Source organism: Hypanus sabinus, chromosome 5 (assembly GCF_030144855.1).
Source record: "Hypanus sabinus isolate sHypSab1 chromosome 5, sHypSab1.hap1, whole genome shotgun sequence".
Classification (NCBI taxonomy): Eukaryota; Metazoa; Chordata; class Chondrichthyes; order Myliobatiformes; family Dasyatidae; genus Hypanus; species Hypanus sabinus.
Genome location: NC_082710.1, coordinates 22532807 through 22555476, shown reverse-complemented (window position 1 = coordinate 22555476; position 22670 = coordinate 22532807). Strand labels below are relative to the sequence as shown.

At 40.1% G+C, this 22670-nt stretch overlaps 1 protein-coding gene across 1 annotated transcript in view; it reads right to left on the bottom strand.

The window, feature by feature from the left end:
- camk4 (calcium/calmodulin-dependent protein kinase IV) overlaps positions 1 to 22670 on the bottom strand; it is an 80468-nt gene that overhangs the window by 13648 nt on the left and 44150 nt on the right. Inside the window, exons 6-9 of the mRNA XM_059969264.1 lie at positions 17528 to 17618; positions 16300 to 16374; positions 13551 to 13626; positions 3859 to 3985 (exon numbers count right to left, since the gene is read on the bottom strand). Coding sequence (XP_059825247.1) covers positions 3859 to 3985; positions 13551 to 13626; positions 16300 to 16374; positions 17528 to 17618 — 369 coding nt within the window. The remainder of the gene's footprint in view (positions 1 to 3858; positions 3986 to 13550; positions 13627 to 16299; positions 16375 to 17527; positions 17619 to 22670) is intronic.

Here is a 22670-nt window from a genome sequence, read left to right as displayed (position 1 = left end):
TCACCATTTGAATAAGAACCACTAACATTCAATTTTATCATTAAGCAATGTCTCATCTCTTTCTCTCACTCTCTCTCTCACACACACACACACACACACACACAGCTTTCAACACGAGGAAATCATGGGGTTCATGACCAGACACATATGTAAATCATCTGCAAACTAATAGATAGAGCTAAAGCAGAATCTGGCCATTCAGTCACGAGTGTACAAGGAGTAGAAGAGGGGTCTGACAACGCAACCTCGTGAAGCACCAGTGTTTCACTGTGGCAGAGGTGCTGTTGGTAGTCAGGAAGTCAAGATAAAGTAAGAGTACGAGGACAACGTTTTCTTGTAAGGGTAAAAGCAGGTGTAACAACTATAGGGAACCATGATGTCGAGGTTAGATAGAGAGGTGATCGGAAGCACTTGACAGGTGTTGGGAACCAATGACAGAGATAGCCTGTCAGGAGTATTAGAAGTGCAGGAAAATGTTTAAAAAGGAAATTAGGAAGGCTAAGAGGGGTCACAAGAATTCACTAGTAAGAAAGGATTAAAGTAAAGCCAAAGGCGTTCTGTAAATATATTAAGTGCAACAGAATGACCAGGAGAAGGTAGGGCCTATTAGGACAATCTGTCATTGAACCAGAAGGTATAGGTGATTACTTTTTATTGGTATTCACAAAGAAAACAGACTTTGAAGGATTCAGTACAGAAGTAGATGAGAGTCTAGTGTAGGTCTCCATTAATGAGAGGTGCCAGATGCTTTGAAAGGGTTGAAAATGGATGAGTTCAGAGGATTGAATGGGATTTGTCAAAGCTGGAGCAGGACACAAGAGAAGAGACTGCTGTGGCTTTAACCAAGATTTTTAAATCTTCACTCAACATAAATGAGGTATCAAATAACTGCAAGACAGCAAACTATTCCTAGAAAAGAAGCAGGGTAAATCCTGGTAACCTGTAAACCTAACATCAGTGGTTGAGACGATACAGGAAAAAATTCTGAGGGGCTGGATTAAAGATCAATTGGAAAGGCAGGGAGTAATCAGATAACCAATATGGGTTTTGTCAGGGAAGATCCTGTCTGATCTATTTGACTGAAGTCTCTGAAGAGGCAGCAAAGAGGGCAGTACAACAGATGAAATTTACATGGGTTTTAGTCAGGCCTTTGACCAAGTCCCGCATGAGAGAGTGGTTCAAATCAAAACTGGCTGGGCAATAGAATAGAAAGGGTGATGGCAGAGGATTATTTTTTATCACTGAATGCCTGTAACTAATGGAATCCTTCAAGTATCAGAGCTGGGACACCTATTATTCATAATAGAACTAAGGGAACGTTGAAGAACAGAGTGACCTTAGAGTATCCATAGATCCTTGAAAGGTGCAAAAGAGAAAGACAGCATATTTAGAAGGCATATGTGATACTGGCCTTCATTAGTTGGGGCACTAAGTACAGATGTAGGGAGATTATACTTCAACTTTAAAATGCTGGTCAGGTTTTAGCTGGAGTTCTCCATCAAGTTCTCATCACCAAGGGAAAAGGAGAAGTCGATAAAGCTGGAGATTTGTAGGAGGTTTACCAAACTGTTGCCTGCATTGGAGAAATGGGGAGAGAATGGGCTTGTTTTCCCTGGAGTGAAGAAGGCTGAGGGATAACTGAACAAAAGTATATAGATAGAATAGATTATGTGCCAGTGGTATCTCTTGGCTATTCTTCACCCTCCTGGTTTCTTTTCTTAAGTACTGTCCCCTACATCTTTTTCCCATGGTAGGGTAATCAAATATGAGTACATATTTGAAAGTGACGGGTGGGGATTTTGAAAGGGTGTTTGATATCTGGAATGCATTATCCAGGGCAGTGCTTGAAACAGGTACAATTACTATGTTTAAGCAGCACCTAGACAAACACAAACAGTCAAGGTAAAGAAGGAGTCTGCACGGGGACATTTGGCATAGATGGACACAAAGATTTATGTGGACATGCTGATCCCAAGGCCTATTTTTTGTATGATGCTATGTTCTGTTCTTTTGGACCAGTCTTCCTTGTGAGATCTTGTGAAGGCCGCACTGAGTTCTTTGTCGACTATACCAAAGCATTGTCCTTGACCATACGTTTCATTACCAGTGCTGGGTCCATTGTTATTTGTCATCTATATCAATGATATGGATGATAATGTGGTAAATTGGATCAGAAAATTTGCTGATGATACAAAGATTGGAGGTGTAGTGGACAGTGAGGAAGGTTTTCAAAGCTTGCAGAGGGATTTGGACCAGTTGGAAAAACGGGCTGAAAAATGGCAGATGGAGTTTCATGCAGACAAGTGTGAGGTATTGCACTTTGGAAGGACAAACCAAGGTAGAATATACAAGGTAAATGGTAGGGCACTGAGGAGTGCTGTAGAACAGAGGGATCTGGGAATATAGATACATAATTTCCTAAAAGTGGCGTCACAAGTAGATAGGGTTGTAAAGAGAGCTTTTGGTACATTGGCCTTTATAAATCAAAGTACTGAGTATAAGAGTTGGAATGTCATGGTGAGGTTATATAAGACATTGGTGAGGTCGAATTTGGAGTATTGAGAGCAGTTTTGGTCACCTAATTACAGGAAGGATATTAATAAGGTTGAAAGAGTGCAGAGAAGGTTTACAAGGATGTTGCCGGGACTTGAGAAACTGAGTTACAGAGAAAGATTGAATAGGTTAGGACTTTTTTCCCTGGAGCGTAGAAGGATGGGGGGAGACTTGATAGCGGTATATAAAATTATGATGGGTATAGATAGAGTGAATGCAAGCAGGCTTTTTTCACTGAGGCTAAGGGAGAAAAAAAACAGAAGACATGGGTTAAGGGTGAAGGGGGAAAAGTTTAAAGGGAACATTTGGGGGGCTTCTTCACACAGAGAGTGGTGGGAGTATGGAATGAGTTGTCAGATGGTGTGGTAAATGCGGGCTCACTTCTAACATTTAAGAAAAACTTGGATAGGTACATGGATGAGGGGGGTATGGAGGGATATGGTCTAGGTGCAGGTCAGTGGGAATAGGCAGGAAAATGGTTCGGCATAGCCAAGAAGGACTGAAAGGCCTGTTTTCTGTGCTGTAATGTTCTATGGTTCTACAATTTCAATGCCTTCCCTCCTGAATTCTCACACTACAATGTCCTTCTCTTTGCTCCACACACTAGATTGCCAATCTAATCCCTAACAGGCCTGTTGCCTCACTTAATGCTGTCCTGTTACACATAACATACATTGTGATTTCCCTTAATCCTGTCTCCTAGTGATATTTCAAGTCTACTGTTTGTCCTCCTGATTTCATTAAGTACCCCCTTACCCTCACCCCATTTTTATACATCGTATGGGCCTCCCATGTTTTAAATGCTCCATACTCAATGTATGCTTCCTGTTTTCCTTTATCCATCCTTAATATCTCTTCTCACACAGTCTGTGCTCTAGTCAGGATTCTCTGTTGAACTGTAGTCTTCATTGTCTGGGTAGCTGTTTATTATTTCATGGTGCAGTTTGCAGTCTACAGATGTTGCCTATTTATTTATTTAACTTCTGGATTTTTTAATAATTCTCAATAAATATGCTCTGGTGTTTTCTGGCAGAGAATTCCAGTGTTCTGTCACAATTGCTAATTATTGTGGACTTTATGATAGTACAGATATTACAATAAACATATCTGACTTATAACATAAGGTTATGTTAATGTCCTAAATCAATTTACTTTTTAAAACAGCAGATTGTGGAAAACAGTACTTCGTGGACTGATAATAATATTATCTAAAATTGACTTGCTAGTTGGTTATGACCACCATTCATTATTTAAGCTGAACATGGAGTCAGTAAAAAAAAACTGTGAAGTAATTTTATTACTTACCAGATCTTTTGCATTATGTGAGACCTCATCCCACCAGGGGGAGACAAAGTCATAGTCACAGTTAAGAATTCTCTTGTACATGAACTGATCACCTCTCTCATCGTAGAATGGTTCAAATCCACAGAGTCTGACAAAAGAAATAAGTAATAGTTTATAGTTCTAAATATTGATATCCTATACTAATCAGGGGAGCATCATACTCTGGTACCGTTTCTTTTCACCATGGGTTCTTTCCTCACTCCTTGCTATCAGTTAGCCAATTATTGATCCATGCAAGTACTATATACTATTCAGAATTCCAAATGCTCTGATCTGGTGGACCAACCAATGTTAATAGAAATTTAAGCACATCACATATGCCTTTTGCAGCACCAGTGGTGAGGACCAAGAAGGCGGAGGAGAAACTTACATGACTTCATTGAGCAGTGGACTGGACCATATTCAGGGACTCATCTTCAAATCTGAATGAATATACCACAGTTGTCACCAGTTTCATCAAGAATTGTGTGGATGAGTGTGTGCCTTTGAGAACTTACCAGACATACCCTAAACTAAAGCTGTTGATGAACTAGGAGACTCATAGTCTGCTGAGAGCTAGATCTGTGGCGTTCAAGACAGGTAATCCAGAACTATACAATAAGTCCAAGTACAACCTATAGAAGGCTACTTTAAGAGTGAAAATAATGCCTCTGATTTATGTTGAAGACAGAATCAGATTCACGTCAGTTCTGGCAATGTTTGCAGGCCATTACTTCCTACAAGACAAAACCTAACATCATGAAAGAGCTCAACACCTTTTATGCACACTTTGAAAGGGAGAATAGAACTACACCTGTGCAAATCCCTGCAGCATTTAGTGACCCTGTGATCTCTGTTGCAGAGGCCATTGTCAGAACATCTTTTAAGAAGGTGAACACTCACAAGAAGTCAGGCCCTGATGGTGTAGCTGATAGGGTTTGAAAACCAATTGGTGGGTGTGTTCAAGGACGTCTTCTATCTCTCAGTGCTGCAGTCAGAGGTTCCCACCTACTTCAAAAGAGCGACAATTGTACTAGTGCCCAAGAAGAACAGAATGAGCTGCCTCAACGACTATTGCCCACTGGCACTCATACCTATTGTGATGAAGTGCTTTGAGAGGTTGGTTATGGCCAGAATCAACTCCTGCCTAAGCAAGGCTCTGGACCCACAGCAATTCTCCTATCATCACAACAGGTCTACAGTAGATGTAATGCCACTGGTTCGCCACTCAGTTTTGGATCACTTAGACAATAACAATACCTACAGCAAGCTGCTGTTTGTTGATTACAGCTCAGTGTTCAACACCATCGTACTCTCAGTACTAATTAACAAACTTCAAAACCTACACCTCTGCACATCCCTCTGCAACTGGATCCTTGCCTTACTCATCAGGAGACTATAGTCAGTCTGGATTGAAAATATCATCTCCTCCTCACTGTCAATCTACATTGGTGCACCTCAAGGATGTGTGCTTAACTGCTCTACTCTCTCTTCACCCAAGACTGAATGGCTAGGCACAGCTCAAATACCATCTATAAAGTTGCTGATGACACAACTATTGTTGGCATTAATTCAGACGGTGACGAGAAGGCGTACAGGAGTGAATTAGACAAGCTGATTGAGTGGTGCTTCCACAGCAACCTTGCACTCAACATCAGTAAGGCACATTTTGCATGTTTGCATGCCACAGTCTCCAAGGAGACATTGGATTGTGTAGAGGGAGAGAATTTAATAGAAGCGAGCAGGGGCAGTCTGAACATTTTGGACGCCACAGTTCCAGATAAGACATTGGATTGCGCATAATTAGGCACTTGGCAAGATCCTATAAAAAGAAGTTAGATTTAAGCAGAATGGGTTAGTATTAAGAGTGGGGTTTTGGCTCAGAATGGCGTAAGCTGTAAGTAGATTCTTTTTCATTATTTAGTTTTTCTTTCTTTCTTATTACACATTTAGAGCAGTGGGGAAACCAGACAGGATAGTGGACTGCTCCTGTTGTGGGATGTGGGAAGGCCTCCGGCACTGGGTCTGGCTCCGTGGTTCAGGAGTGAAGTGGGGAGAAGAGGCAAGCACTAGTGATAGGAGATTCGTTGGTTAGGGAACAGAAAGGAGTTTCTGTGGATGAGCATGAGATTCCCAGGTGGTATGTTGCCTCCCAGGTGTCAAGGTCAGGGACATCACGGATCAAGTCCACAGTGTTCTTAAGTGGGAGGGTGAGCAGCCAGAGGTTGTGGTTCAGTTTGGTACCAAATACATGGGTAGAAGGAGTGACAAAGTCCTGCAAAGTGAGTTCAAGGAGTTAGGTGTTACATTAAAGGACAGGACCTCCAGGATTGTGATCTCAGGATTGCTACAATTGTCATGTGCTAGTGAGGACAGAAATAGGAAGATCATATACAGTTTAATGCATAGCTAAGGAGTTGGAGCAGGAGAGAGAACTTCAGATTTCTGGATCATTGGGCTCTCTTCCAAGGAAGGTTGGACCCATATGGAGAGATGGTTTGCACCTGAACTGAAGGGGGACTAATATCCCAGAGGAAGGGTTTGCTCATGCTGCATGGTGGGTGGGGGGGGGGAAGAGAGGATTAAATTAGATTTGTGGGGGGGGGGTGGGAACCTGAATTCTAGAACAGAGAGTGGATGAGATCGTGGAGAAAGATGTTGTTAAGCCTATATACAATGTCAGGAATCAAAAGGTTAAACATGGTGGGAATGATATTCTCAGCTACATATATTTCATTCCAAGGAGTATTGTAGGAAAGGTGGATAAGCTTAGAGCACGGATCAGCACATGGCCATTAATGACCATGTTAATAAGCTTATGTTAAAAATAACCCAAAAGTCTGTAGGAACAAATTTGTAGATATCCCAGACAGTTGCAAGAAACATAAGGTTGTGATAGTAGGTGATTTTAACTTTCCACATATTGACTAGGACTCCCATACAGTAAAAGGGTTGGATGGGAGTGAGTCTGTCAAATGTGTTCAAGGAGGTTTCCTTAATCAGTACATGGAAATCCCAACTAGAGAGAGTGTGATACTTTAGTGAGGCATTTGATAAGGTCCCGTATGGGAGGTTGGTCAAGAATCACTCGGCATTCAAGACAAGTTGGATTAGACAATGGCTTTGCAGGGAATGAGACAAGACGGGTGACAGAAGTTTGTGTAAGGAACACTTTGTATCTAGTGATAATAATGCCAGTAATTTCAAGGCAATTATAGAAAAAGTTAGGTTTGATTCTCGGGTTGAGATTTTACATTGGAGAAAGGCCAATTTTGATAGTATTAGAAAGGATCTGGCAAGAGTGGATGGGACAAGTTGTTTTCTGGTAAAGGTGTACTCAGCAAGTGGAAGGCCTTCAAAAGTGAAATTTTGAGTGTACAGGGTTTGTAGTTTCCTTTTAGAATAAAAGGCAAGAATAACAGGTTTATTGAACCTTGGTTTTCGAGAGCTATTGAGGCCCTGGTTAAGAAATGCATAGCAGGTAGGAACTATTGAGGTACATGAGGAGTGTAAGAAATACAAGAGAACACTTATGAAGGGAATCAGTAGTGTTAAAAGAAAGCAAGCTCTAGCAGACAATGTGAAGGAGAATCCCAAGGGTTTTTAAAGATTTATTAAGAGCAGAAGGATAGCAAGGGACAAAACTGGTTCCCTGGAAGATCAGAGTAATCTATGTGTGGAGCTGAAAGAGATGGGTGGGGGGAAGAGATCTTAAAAGGACTTTTTGCATCTGTATATACTCAGGTGATGAACATAGAATCTACAGAAATGAAACAGAGCAGCAGTGAGGTTATGGGTCATATACAGATTAAAGAGGAGTAGATGTTTGCTGTCTTGAGGCAAATTAGGGTGGATAAATCCCCAGGGTCTGACAGGGTGCTCCATGGGAACCTGTGGGAGGCAAATGCAGAAATTGCTGGGGCCTGAGCAGAGATGTTTAAATGGTCCTTAGCCACAGCTGAGGTACCAGAGGATTGGAAGATACTGCTGTTTAAGAAAGGCTCTAAACATAAACCAGGAAAATGTAGGCTGGTGAGCTTGACATCAGTAGCGGGAAAGTTATTGGAAAGTATTCTAAGGAACCGAATATATGATTATTCGGATAGACATGGACTGATTAAGGATAGTCAGCATGGCTTCGTGCGTGTTAAGTCATGTCTAACCAATCTTTGAGGAAGTTACCAGGAAAGTTAATGAAATCAAGGCAGTGGATATTGTCTACATGGACTTTAAATTCTATTTGACAAAGTCCCGCAAGGGAAGTTGGTCAAGAAAGTTCAGTCACTTGGCATTCAAAATAAGGTAGTAAATTGGATTAGACATTGGCTTTGCGGGAGAAGCCAGAGAGTAGTGACTGGAGGCCTGTGACTAGTGGTGTGCCGCAGGGATCGGTGCTAGGTCCATTGTTTTTTGTCATTTATATCAATGATCTGGATGATAATGTAGTAAATTTGTGGATGACACCAAGATCTGGCAGTATAGTGGACAGTGAGGAAGACTATCAAAGCTTGCAGCAGGATCTGGACCAGGTGGAAAAATTAGCTGAAAAATGGCAGATGGAATTTATTGCAGTGTGAGGTGTTGCACTTTGGGAGGACCAACCAGGTAGGTCTTACATGGTGAGCAGTAGGGCAGTGAGGAGTGCGGTGGGACAGAGGGATCCAGGAATACAGATCCATAATTCCTTGAAAGTGGTGTGACAGGTAGATAGGGCCATAAAGAAAGCTTAATTTGGAGTATTTGTGTGCAGTTTTGGTCACCTACCTACAGAAAAGATGTAAATAAGATTAAAAGAGTGCAAAGAAAATTAACAAGGATTTTGCTTGGACTTGAGGACCTGAGTTATAGGGAAAGGTTGAATGTGTTGGGACTTAATTCACTAGAACAAAGAAAATTGAGGGGAGATTTGATAGAGGTACACATAATTATTAAGAGTATTGATAGGGTAAATGCAAGCGGGCTTTTTCCACTGAAGTTGGGTGAGACTACTACTCGAAGTCATGGGTTAAGAGTGAAAGGTGAAATGTTTAAGGGGAACACAAAGGGGAATATCTTCACTCAGAGGGATGCGAGAGTGTGGAACAAGCTGCCAGCACAAGTGGTGAATGCAGGTTCAATTTCAACATTTAAGAGAAATTTGGATAGGGCATATGGATGGGGGGGGGGGGGGGGGGGGGGGAGGGGAGAGAAACACATATCTGAATCAGAAACAGAATCAGGTTTATTGTCATATGTCGTGAAATTTGTTGACTTTGCAGCAGCAGTACAATGCAATACATGATAAACAGGGTAAGTATATTAAATAGTTAAATTAAATAAGTAGTGGAGAAACAGAAATAAAAAGTAGTGAGGTAGCGTTCATAGGTTCAGTGTCCATTTAGAAATCAGATGGCAGAAAGGAAGAAGCTGTTCCTGAATCGCTGAGTGTGTGCCTTTAGGCTTTTGTACCTTCTTCCTGACGCTAACAGTGAGAAGAGAGCATGTCTTGGGTGGTGCAGGTCCTTAATAATGGACCCTGCCTTCCTAAGGCACCGCTCCTTGTAGATGTCTTGAATACTACTGAGGCTGGTACCCCTGATGGAGTTGACTAATTTTACAAGTTTCTGCAACTTACTTCCATCTTGTGCAGACATCCCTCCACACCAGACAGTGATGCAGCCAGTCAGAATGCTCTCCACAGTACATCTATAGAAGTTTTTGAGTGTTTTAGGTGACAAATCAAATCACCTCAAATTCTTAATGCAGATGCTATCTTACCCTATTTATAACTGCATCAATATGTTGTAACAAGATTAGGTCCTCAGAGATAATGACATCCAGCAACTTGAAATTCCTCACTCTCTTCGCTTCTGATAACTCTGAGGATTGGCTTGTGTTCCCTTGTCTTACCCTTTCTGAAGTCTACAATCAATTGTTTGGTCTTGCTAATGTTGGGTGCAAGGTTGTTGCTATGACACCACTCAACTAAGCTGGTATATCTCACTCCTATATGCCCTCTCATTGCCATCTGAGATTCTGCCAACAATGGTTATGTCATCAGTAAATTTATAGATAGTATTTGAGCTATGCCTAGCCACATAGCCATGTGTGTAGAGACAGTAGAGCATTGGGAAAAGCACACATCCCTGCGGTGCAGTGTTGATTGTCAATGAGGTGGAGATGTTATTTTCAATCTGCACAGATTGAGGTCTTCTAGTTAGGAAGTCAAGGATCCAGTTGGAGATACAGAGGCCCAGGTTCTGTAGCTTTTCAATCAAGCCTGTAGGAATGATGGTATTAAACACTGAAGTATAAACAATAAACAGCATCCTGACATAAGTATTGTCCAATCACAAGCCAAAGAAACTCTGCAGATGCTGGAAATCCAAGCTACATGCTAAGTGCTAGAGGAACTCAGCAGATCAGGCAGAATCTATGGAAAAGAGTATAGTTGACATTTTGAGCTGAGACCCTTCATCAGGACTGGAGAAAAACAGATGAGGAGGCAGATTTAGAGGGTGGGGAGCAGGGGAGGGAAAAACACAGGTGAGAGGTGAAACCAGGAAGGGATAGAGGGGTGAAGGAAAGAGCTGGGAAGTTGTTTGGTGAAATGAGATACAGGGCTGGAAAAAGGGGGGGGGGGGAAGAATCTGACAGGAGGGGACTTAAGGCCAGGGAAGAAAGAAAAAGGGAGGAGCACCGGAGGGAGGTGATGGACAGGTAAAGATATGAGGTGAGAGAAGGAAAAGGGAATGGGGAATGGTGAAGGGGACAGGAACATTACAGGAAGTTTGAGAAATCAATGTTCATGCCATCAGGCCACCTAAATAGAATATAAGGAGTGGCTTCTCCATCCTGAGGGTGGCCTCATCGAGATAGTAGAGGAGGCCACGGACAGGCATGTCCGAACGGGAAGTGGAATTAAAATGGGTGGCCACTGGGAGATCCCACTTTTTCTGGCAGAGCGTAGATGCTCGGTGAAGTGGTCTCCAGTTTACGCCGGGTCTCACTGATATACAGGAGGCCACACTGGGAGCACCAGATACAGTAGATGACCCCAAAAGACTCATTGGTGAATTGTCACCTCACCTGGAAGGGCTGTTTAGGGCCCTGAATGGTAGAGAGGGAGGAAGTGTAGGGGCAGGTGTAGCACTTGTTCCACTTACAAGAATAAGTGGCAGGAGGGAGATCAGAGGGTAGGGGCAAATGGTCAATGGAGTTGTGCAGGGAGCGACCCTGCGGAAATTGGAAAGTAGGGGGAGGGAAAGATGTGCTTGGTGGTGGAATCCCATTTGAGAAGGCTGAAGGTACAGAGAATTATGTGCTGGACACAGAGGTTAGTGGGCTGGTAGGGTGAGGACAAGGGGGAACCCTATCGCTGGCGGGGTGGTAGGAGGATGGGTGAGGGTAGACATGTATGAAATGGAAACATGGAGAGCCATTGTGATTGTGTCTGCCGTAGGCGACAGGCAAATTGCAGGTCCTTACTGAGACAGGTAAGACATGGAGGGCTAATGTCCAGATGCTGGTCAATTGGACTGGGAAGATTAATGGCTTAGCAAGGACAAAATGGCGAATGGGCCTGTTTCTGGGCTGTTGTGTTCTATGAATCTAAGAACAAGGAGTTGATTGTGGACTTCAGGAACAGCAAGTAGAGGGAACACACACAAGCCCTCATCAAGAGATCAGCAATGGAAAGATGAATAGGTTCAAGTTCCTGTGTGTCACCATTTCTGAGGATCTAGTGTATCAAAGCAATTACAAAGAAGATAAGATAGCAGCTATATTTAATTAGGAACTGGAGGAGATTTGGTATGTCAACAAAGACTCTCACTAATTTCTACACGTGTACCAAGAGAGCATTCTAGCTGGTTGCAACACCATCTGGTATGGAGGAGCCACTGCACAGGATTGGAAAAAGCTACAGAAAGTTGTAAACACAGCCAGCTCCATCACAGACAGTAGCCTCCCCAGCCTCGAGGACACCTTCAAAAGGAGATGCTCCAAGAAGGCAGCATCCAGCAATAAGGACCCCCATCACTCATGCCCTCTTCTCATTACTACCATCAAGGAGGTACCTGAAAACACAAAAACACACACTCAATGCTTCTTCCCTTCCGCCATCAGTTCTGAATGGACAATGAAACTATGAACAAAACATAACTATTTTGCTCTCTTTTTGCACTATTACTAAATTTAGTTTTTATATATTTTTTATATATTGTAACTTAGTTTTTATTATTATGTATTGCAATGTTCTACTGCCACAAATCAACTAATTTCACAACATATGCCAGTGATATTAAACCTGATTCTGATTATAACATTTGAGCAGGAGCTGCCATTGTCTGATTGAGTAACATTGCAGTTCCTTCATCACTCATTTGTAACTCAAACCCATTGGGCATTCTAAGCTATCCACAAGAAAATAAGTCACATGGATGGGAAAGTTGTGGGCTGGGCATGTTGAATATTGGAGCACTGTCTGCAACTTGTAAATCTAACAGCATTATGGTATGGAAGTGTATTGGGATACTGAAGGACAATCACATACAGGTACAATGTCAGCTTCCATAGTCTTTGCACCACTCTCAGTGTCACCAGAGCTCCTGTGGAATAAGCATCTGTAGTCAAATGACTCCCCATTTTGTGCTGCTGGTGCCAATTATTTGCCATCCACTCCTGAAGGAATGACGGAAATGTGTGCCTTGCACAGTGTTTGAGATATGTGCAATATGTCGAAGCTGTTTGAATGTGTACGTTAACTATGAATCCTGGTTTAAAGAGTTTGTTACAAGGCAAATTATGAGGTTGATGAGATACAAGTGGATTCAGAGACTTAAGGGATGATAAGAGGGGAGCAAATTAAAAATAAAGTCACCTGTGTCCAGAGGACTACAGAACTAAAGGCAGTGATGTATTAATACCTGATGTTAAACATAGAATTTGCATTTTAGAAACCCTCATTAACACATACTACCTTTGTAGCTCAAATTGACTTTATAGACTCTTTAGAAACTAAAGCCAGCATCTACAATATGGGTTTAGAAAAAGCTGATTACTGAGATCCTGTTACAGACTGTCCCAAGTTAAAAATGGGTGATTTACCAACACCTGCATATATGAAAAGGATCCCACAATATTAATACATCCAAAATGTACATATGTCTGTTCCTATAAACAACAGAACTAGTTTATTCTCTCTCCTCACCTTTAGTAGTTTCTTACGAATCATATTTTATTGGCATTCATTAATACATTCTGATGGTACAGTTACCATATCGAATGATTTTTTTAATGCATTTTCTCATTTATAGTCAAAACTGGCTTCAAGGAATGTGAAAAAACAAAATCAGTTTGTTTCCAGAGAACCATTTGTTCTATGAAGCAAAGTAAATTTTACACACTGCTTACACTGAATCAAGCAAATAAATGAGAATTGGAGCAAACAACCGCAGATGATGGAAATCTGAAATAAAAACAGGGAATATTGGAAACATTCAGCAGGTCAAGCAGCATAATTAAAGAGGAAAACAAAGGCAAGGTTTAATTGTGTACTAAGTTTTCAAAGTTCTTTCTTTTCCTAAACTCAGTACCTTGATGGGTTTCTCTTTCAGATTATTGCTATACTCAATTAGCAGAATATAGGAAAGAACAGAATAATGAAAGCTCTGTTGCTAGTCCTGGAATCTTACAATATGTAGGTGACAACTCCCACTGACCACATGTCAACCTCTGGTCCGTAGGCATGGCCTCGTAAGATTTCAGGGGCTGGGACAAAAAGAAAGAAAGGTTAGGCTCTAATGATAATAATCAACCACCAAATATAATATCTTAAACAACCTGAGTCACAATCTTCAAAGGGTAATATAAAAGGAAGAACAACATCTTTAAGTTCCCATCCAATATAAACATTTTGTTTCTTATCAATGGGTTGTAGTTGTACATTTTTCTGTTTAACACACATATCACTACACTACAACTGTAAAGGTTCAAATTTTCAAATTTAAAGCCCCCAAATTTCTTTTCAGTGCCACAAGAATTAGGCAATACATGAAACATATCAACAGTCCTCACATTTCAAGAATAAATACACATTCAGCAGTCCAAGAATGAAAAAAAAACACAAGAAGTTCACCTTTTTTTTTATTTGCTCATGTGGTGTGCTATCAGTAGCTAAACCAATATTTATTGTCTATCCCTAATGCTCCTAAACTGACTGCCTCACCAGGCAATTTCAGAGGGCAGGTATATGTTAATAATAGTGATAAGTCAAAAGAGGACAGAAGATAAGGATGACAGATTTCTTACATTAGTAAATTAGAATGGTATTTACAGTCTACACTTTTGGTCACCTTTGCAGAAACGAGCTGTTTATTCCAGATTTATTTAATGGATTTAAATTCCCTAGTTGTGAATTCCACAACAGTTTTGGTTTAGTATTATTGTCACATCGACCAAGATGCAGTAAAAAGCTTTTGTTTGTGTGCCATCCAGGCAGACTGTGTCATATAGTACGTGAAGTCGTGAAAAGAAAAACAGAATGCAAAATATGGTGCTGCAGCTACAGAGAAAGTGCAGTGCAGGTAAACAAGTAAAGTGCAAGGGCTATGGCAAGGTAGACTGGAGGATCAAAAGATCAAGTGTACATCTTTAGCACATGGGAGGTCAGTTTAAGAGTCTGATAACAGTGGCACAGTTTATTATGAGTCTGCTGGTAAGCTTTCATATCTCTTGCCCAACAGAAAAGGGGAGAAGAGAGATTAACTGGGGTGGGAGGTCCTTGATTAAGTTAGCTGCTTTTCTGAGGAAGTGAGAAGTGCAGACGTAGTCAATGGAGGGGAAGATTATTTGCATGTTGGACTGGGCTGAGTTCACAAGTCTCTGCAATTTCTTGCAGACTCGGGTACAGCAATTTCCACACTGAATTGTGATGCATCTGTAAAAATTTGTAAAAGTCATGTTACAGCTGTACAAATAGTTGGTGAGGCTGTAATTGGAGTTGTGCATGCAGTTCTGGTTAACTAACTAAATGAAGGATAATGAAGAAAAGAATATACAAAAGATACACAAGGATATTGTCAGATGCTGTTGAATTTTAAGGAGCAGTTGGATGAGCTTGGGCTGTTTTCTCTGGAGCGTAGGAAGTTGAGGTAACCTTACACAAGTATAGTGGCATGGTGTATGGTGTATGGAGTATGGTGGAGTTTATTAAGATGGAATTAAAGGAAAGCTGTTGGAAAGGGTTACCACGGAGCATTTAAAATTTAACACAGAATGATAAGATCTTGGAGGCAAGAAGAAAATAACAAAATATAAATGCTATGATTCTAAATGATGTACAGGAAAGGAGAGATCTGTAAGTGTTAAGACAGATTGTGCATGTGGTCTAAAAGGTGTACAGGGTACTTATCTTTATGAACAACAATGTAAGAGGAGATAAACACAGATTGTATTTTGAACTTCCATAAAACACTGATATGGCCACAACTGGAGAACTTTGCCCAATTCCATGCAGTGCATTTTAGGGAAGATACAAAGGTTCAAAAAGGGAAAAGAGAAGATTTACTATGATGGTACTAAGACCTATGGATAGACACACAAACCTGCTTTCCTGTTAAAAGCCATATTTTGACTCCAAAAAATGTAGAAATATTCAAAATACAAAAATATTTGGTCGAGGTGAAAACTCCGACTACAGAAGCTATGATGTGGGAATGAAGCACGGGAGATTTAAAGAAGCTTTACTTACTGAATGCAATGGAATTGGAAATAAAATTAGTATACTATTGTTAGTAGTTGATATACTGAACTATTTGTCTGAACTATTGATTCAGTAAATTTAAATTTCAGCACAGTACTCAAGGAATTTAAATTCAAGTAATTAAATAAACCTAGATAATAACAAAAAACGAAACTGCAATAATGGCAATCCAGTAGTAATGAATCCATTGGATTGTTATAAAAACCCAAATGGTTTACCAATATACTTTGGGAAAGGAAGTCTGTTGTCCTTATCCAGAAGTTTTCTAATTGAAACTTAAATTATTACCTGTTCAGTCAGAGCTAATTAGGAAGACACCATAACTGCCAGGTAAATCTATATTCTGTGGGCAAATTAACAAAAAACTTGTACATCACGTTTTGGTGTTTCATGCAATTCGCCTTTGTTGGAATTGCATCTATCAAATTGCTCATATTCAAAATACATTAATTATCAAAGTATGTATTCAGCATACAACCCACACACAGTCATGAAACAAAGAAACACCACGGAACCCATTCAAAGAAAACATCAAACACCTTACTTGCAAAAAAAAACACATTGCGCAAATGGCAGAAAACAAGCGAAAAACATAGAATATAAAACATTAAACCACAAAGTTATATTCATTAAATTGATGAGGAATTTCTCAAGGTAACTATTCAACCAATACAACTTACCACAGTATCCTGGTGTCCCACAGACAGTTTTCATGGTGACCTGTTCTTCAACAATTTTTGAAAGTCCAAAATCAGCTTAAATAAAACATGTGCATTATTTAGATGATGTTTCTTTAGATTTTAATGAAGCACCTTCCAGATACTTGACTTTATAAAAAGAATTTTGAAAATTATCGCCAACCCTCCACTAAAACCATAAGATATAATTTTTCATTTCTACTGACGCATGGAAGAAAATGTTGGCAGTCACTAAAATGTAAATCTGTCAACTCTAAGAATGTCAACAAATATCACATTCCTATAGGTTTATTGTCAAAATATCTAATGAGAGTTGTCTTGCAATAAGTAGGCATATTTTAGTCTTGGTACAAGACAAATTTGGTGAAAGTTTACACAAAACATCGCTTAATCATTCAGTATTGCATGTATGATTTGCGATCAACACAATTCCAAATCAATGCTTCAATTTTTGAAAGTATCAATAAGAAACCAGAATGATTTAAAAATAGCTTCTATTGGCCACATGTAGCCCTGCACATTGCCTTGGATGTCAGACATCTGCTGTTGAACTTTCCAACATTGCACCTTTGTTACCATCAAGGTAGGTTGGCAGAAGAGTGTGCTAGGAGGATTGAAAGAGAGGCAGAGAGATTGAAAGAAGATCAGAGTGATTGAGAAAGAATGTGTGTAAATAGAGAAAATGTGATGTATTTCACACAATTTTTGAAGTGGCATTTGGAAAGCTCCTTCAATGAGCATTGTGTTTGGTTACTGAATGAAGACCACAAATTAAACTGTATGAAGGGAAAACAGCAAGGGAAAACATTAAAATAACAAAGTTATAGGGTCATAGAGCTCTAAAGAACAGAAACAGGCCCTTTGGCCTAACTGGTCTGTGCTAACCTTGTCTTTATAATTCCATCTACCTGCACTGGACTAAAGTCCTCCATATCCTTCTCACTAATGTACCTATGTAAAATTCTCTTAAATGTTGCAATTAAACATGCATCTACTATTTCTGCTGGCTGCTCATTCCACACTCATACCATCCTCTGAGTGAAGGTTCCACCCCCCCCCCCCCCCAAGATATCTCTTAAATATTTTACATTTCCTTCTAAACCTATGATCTGTAGTTCTAGTCTCAACCAATCTGAGGGGAAAATGATTTCACACATTCACAATATTTATACCCCTTATATTCTATAAAGGCAGCATTTATATAACTCACCTATTTTTAATAATGCATCTGGAGCTGGAGATGCATAGAGGAGGTTTTCAGGTTTGAGATCACGATGAACAATTCCATTTTGATGCAGATACTAGACAAAAAGGAACAAAAATAAGAAATGAATACAGTAATTAAAATATGAAGTCAGCTGCAATGAAAATATTTAATATTTCATCCACTGAATGTCATTAAGCAGAATAAATCATGTGCAATCCCTTCACAAGAGTATACAAGAATGATAAATAATGTGATTATCTGAATCAAAGTCAGGTTTATTATCACATTATCAGGTTTATTATCATCAGCATGTGATGTGAAATTTGTTAACTTAGTAGCAGCAGCAGTTCAATCCAATACATAATCTAGAAGAAAAAAATAAAGTAATATAATAAATAAGTAAATCTTATTCAGTATGCTTTATACAGTATACATATATTGAACAGATTTAAAAATGTGCAAGAAACAGAAAAAATATATATTAAAAAAAAAGTGAGGTAGTATCCAAGGGTTCAATGTCCATTTAGGAATCAGATGGCAGAGGGGAAGAAGCTGATCCTGAATCACTGAGTGTGTGCCTTCAGGCTTCTGTACCTCCTACTTGATGATAACAGTGAGAAAAGGGCATGCCCTAAGTGCTGGAGGTCCTTAATAATGGACGCTGTGTTTCTGAGACACCGCTCCTTGAAGATGTCCTGGTGTGGTGAATTACATATACCTGTCTGGACATGCCCCTCTGCTGACTGCTCCTGTGATTCCTCCCACAGGCCCCTGTATAAAGGCAGTTGGAGGCACTGCTCCTTCCTCAGTCTCCAGGATGTTGTGTGGTGGTCTCTTGCAGCTAATAAAATTGATGCACCATCAAAAACTCTTGGAGACGGGAGGTGAACAATAGGCTCAGTCACGGGAATCTCTTCCAGGTACGATTGGAAGCATGCAAGCCAGAGTTCAAAGGCAATGGCTGCCTCGGGAGATTGACTATCAATGTCCAATCAGTCTGGTCATAAAATGCTCTCCATGTTTTAAAATTACAGCTAATAAAATTGATGCACCATCAATAACTCTCGGAGACGGGAGGCAAACGATAGGCTCAGTCACAGGAATACCTGGGTGCTTTGTAGGCTAGTACCCAAGAAGGAGCAGACTAAATTTACAACCCTCTGTAGCTTCTTTTGGTCCTGTGCAGTAACACCCCCCCTCCCCCATACCAGACAGTGATGCAGCTTGTCAGAATGCTCTTCATGGTACATCTATAGAAGTTTTTGAGTGTATTTGTTGACATACCAAATCTCCTCAAACTCCAAATAAAGTATAGTCACTGTCTTATCTTCTTTATAGCAGCATCAATATGTTGGGACCAGGTTAGATCCTCAGAGATCTTGACACCCAGGAACTGCTCACTCTCTCCACTTCTGATCCCTCAATGATGATTAGTATGTGTTCCTTCATCCTACACTTCTGGAAGTCCACAATCAGCTCTTTCGTCTTACTAACGTTGTGCCAGGTTGTTGCTGCGGCACCACTCCACTAGCTGGCATATCTCACTCCCGTATGCCCTCTTGTCACCATCTGAGATTCTACCAACAATGGTTATATTGTCAGCAACTTTATAAATGGTATTTGAGCTATGCCTAGCACACAGTCATGTGGATATAGAGAGTAGAGCAGTGGGCTAAGCACACAGCCCTGATTTGCACCAGTGTTGATTGTCAGCGAGGAGGAGATGTTACCACCAATCTGCACAGATTGTGTCTTCCAGTTAAAAACTCAAGGATCCAATTGCAGAGAGGGGTACAGAGGCCCAGGTTCTGCAACTTCTCAATCAGAATTGTGGGAATGATGGTATTAAATACTGAGCTATAGTCAGTTAACAGCATCCTGACGTAGGTGTTTGTGTTGTCCAGGTGGTCTAAAGCCACGTAGAGACCCACTGAGATTACATCTGCTGTTGACTTATTGTGGTGATAGGCAAATTGCAGTGGCTCCAGGTCCTTGCTGAGGCAGGAGTTCAGTCTAATCATGACCAAGCTCTCAAAGCATTTCAGCACTGCAGCTCACATTACTTCTTAGGCACTAGTATAATTGTTGCCTTTTAAAAGCCAGTGGGAACTTCTGCCGGTAGCAGTGAGAGGTTAAAAATGTCCTCGAATACTCCCTGCAGTTGGTTGGCACAAGTTTTCAGAGTCTTACCAGGTACTCCATTGGGACCTTTCACCATGCGAGGGTTCACTCTTTTTAAAGACAGCCTATCATTGCAATACAATTTAATGAAATTGTATGATCATTTATATGTGATCTTTAGCAACAAATACAAGATTAATATACTATAAATATTAACTTGAAGAGTATGTTCTGACAAGATTCTTTACTTCATGGTTAACGTGAATTCAGGTACTTTTCGGAGTAGGGGGTAGTAGATGCAGGCATGGGAAAGAACACTGAAAAAACTTAGTTATGCACAATAGGACCTCTCCAAGAACACGCAGAATATTTCTCAGTGAAGACCTTTGCATCTCTCAAGTGACAGCTACAGTGAACCAATAACCTGAACACAATGGAGAAAATGCTCACTTAACAAACTTTAACACAGATGAATTGTTTTAGCAGGTTCATTAAATACACAAACATAATTGTATTCATTTAAATGGAGAAAAGAATTTAATATCAGAACAAAGTATTTGTGAGATAATAATACTAATATAAATTTCTAGATTTGAGAGCCTGTGGGTGTGTGGTGTGGGTGTAGCAACTTGCTTTTTCATTGGGCACAAATAAAACAAGTGAAAGCAACTCAGCAGCCAGTTCTGTCATTCATCGACAATATTTTCATTACTACATCTTGTCCAATGATAAAGCTTTAATGTCTAATTAAAGCAAGCAATAGTTTGCAAAACATATTTCCTCAGGTTATCTTGGACCTTAAAATAGTGTTCAAGCAGTTAATTACCAGGTGGAGTCTGTGATGAGGAAGCATGTTTATTTTATCATAATAAAAACACAAAGTACTGAAAAAAAGTAGATCAGGCAACATCTGTGGAATGAGAAACAGTTAACATTTCAGGTTCAAGACCCTTCTTCTGAACTGCTATTCTGTTGTTTCCATTTGCAGCAGCAGTAGGTAGAGGCATGTGTTTGAGAATACTATTTAAATAACTCAACATATGATGAGTTGAATACTTTTACCACAAACCTGTAACGCTACTTCCTACTGCAAAAGGAAGATTGGTGGGCATGGCGCATAGAGGGACGTACCTATAAATGTTAATATATCATTGACTTAACTTTCTGAATGACCATATTAGTTTTGGACTGTACTCAATAATCACTGTATACAGTGCTATAAAGGCACTTTTATGTTTAGAAAGGAAAAACTCATAAGTCAGAAATTCAATGGTTTTGCGAACCTTAAAATTGTTTTGTAGATGTCAAAATCTAGAGGCTAATTTGAAAATGTGCTTTAGTAGGAGATACCGAACTCCTCATTGACTTTGTAACATTTTCCCAATTATTCCATTATCTCTATAATTAAGTAAACATCAATTTTGATCTTTTCTCAATGACTATTATTTACACACTATACTCACCAACCTTTTCTGTCATGATTAGTGATGGCAATTTAAATAATTCTCAGAAATTTTATATAATAAGCACTTTAAAAAATCCAGTTTTTATTGCTGAGTTATAGTGTACATTTTCTGTATTTTCTATTCTTTGTTGAATGCTCATTTTTGTCCACAGAAACAGCCATGACACGGTTGTGTGTTGCACAGAATACTCAATAATTCCTGCTATCACCAATAGTGCATAAATGATATACTCATTAGAAAATGAGTAATAACCTGTACCTCATGCCAGTGTTGTGGTGAATTCTTGACTTCTTTGAAATATTCTACTTTAGTATCTATTTTTATCACCATCATCTCTCAAGTACAAAATTTGAGCTTTTGATCAGAGAATTGCTGAGTGTTTCTTGCCACAGATTCAATTACTACTCCTGTAATTATACATTGTTAGAATAACAGCTTTAGTAATATTTTAGTTTTTTAATGAAGCATAAGACCGGAAGATATAGGAGAAGTAAGCCATTCAGCCCATCAGCTGATCCAATTCTCCCAGTCATCCCCACTCTCCTGCCTTCTCCCTGTACCCTTTGATGACCTAGCTAATCAAGAACCTATTTATCTCTGCCTTAAATGCACCTAATGACTTGGCCTCCACAGCCAGTAAATTCCACAGATTTACTGCCCTCTGACTAAACTAATTTCTCCTCATCTCTATTCTAAATGCATGTCCTTCAATCCTGAAGTTGTGCCCTCTTGTCCTAGACTCCCCTACAATGTGAAATAACTTTGCCATATCTAATCTGTTCAGGTTTTTTAAAATTCAGAATCTTTCTCTGAGATCCTCCGTGCGGTCACACGAGTGCCTTATAGAGCCTCAATATTACATCCCTGCTCTTATATTCTATACCGTCAGAGATGAATGCCAACATTGCATTCGCCTTCTTCACCAGTGACTCAACCTAGAGCTTGATCTTTAGGGTATCTTGCACAAGGGCACCCAATTCCCTTTGCATCTCTGCATTTTGAATCCTCTCCCCATCTAATTAACAGACTGCCCTTTTATTTCTTCCACCAAAGTGCATGACCTTATACTTTCCAATTTGTATTTGATTTGCCACTTCTTTGCCCATTCCCCTAAACTATTTAAGTCTCTCTGCAGGCCCTCTGTTTCCTCAACACTACCTGCTCCTCCATCTATCTTTGTATCATTGGCAAATTTAGCCAACACAGGAGGATAGCTCTCAGATTATAGGTGCCTAACGGCGACTCTTCGGAAACAGCTCCATTTCCATCTTTAACACTTTTTCAGGGTTCTTTTGAAGACCCTGACCTGGAGTTACACATTGAGTACAGTTCTTTGCGGGAATGGGACCCGCTCTCAGGGTTTCACGACTGGCCATTATTCAGCATGCCAAGGGCTTGGCCTAAGAGCTTCGCTCACCTTCAGAGCACCAAGGTTTCATGGCTCTGGAGACAGGTTGATGGAAGATCGGTGTGTCATGGGAGATGGAAGATCTAAGGCTGCGTCCAGACAGCCAAGATCTTTGGGCACAGAGCTCAGAAAAAGTGACACAACGGACTTT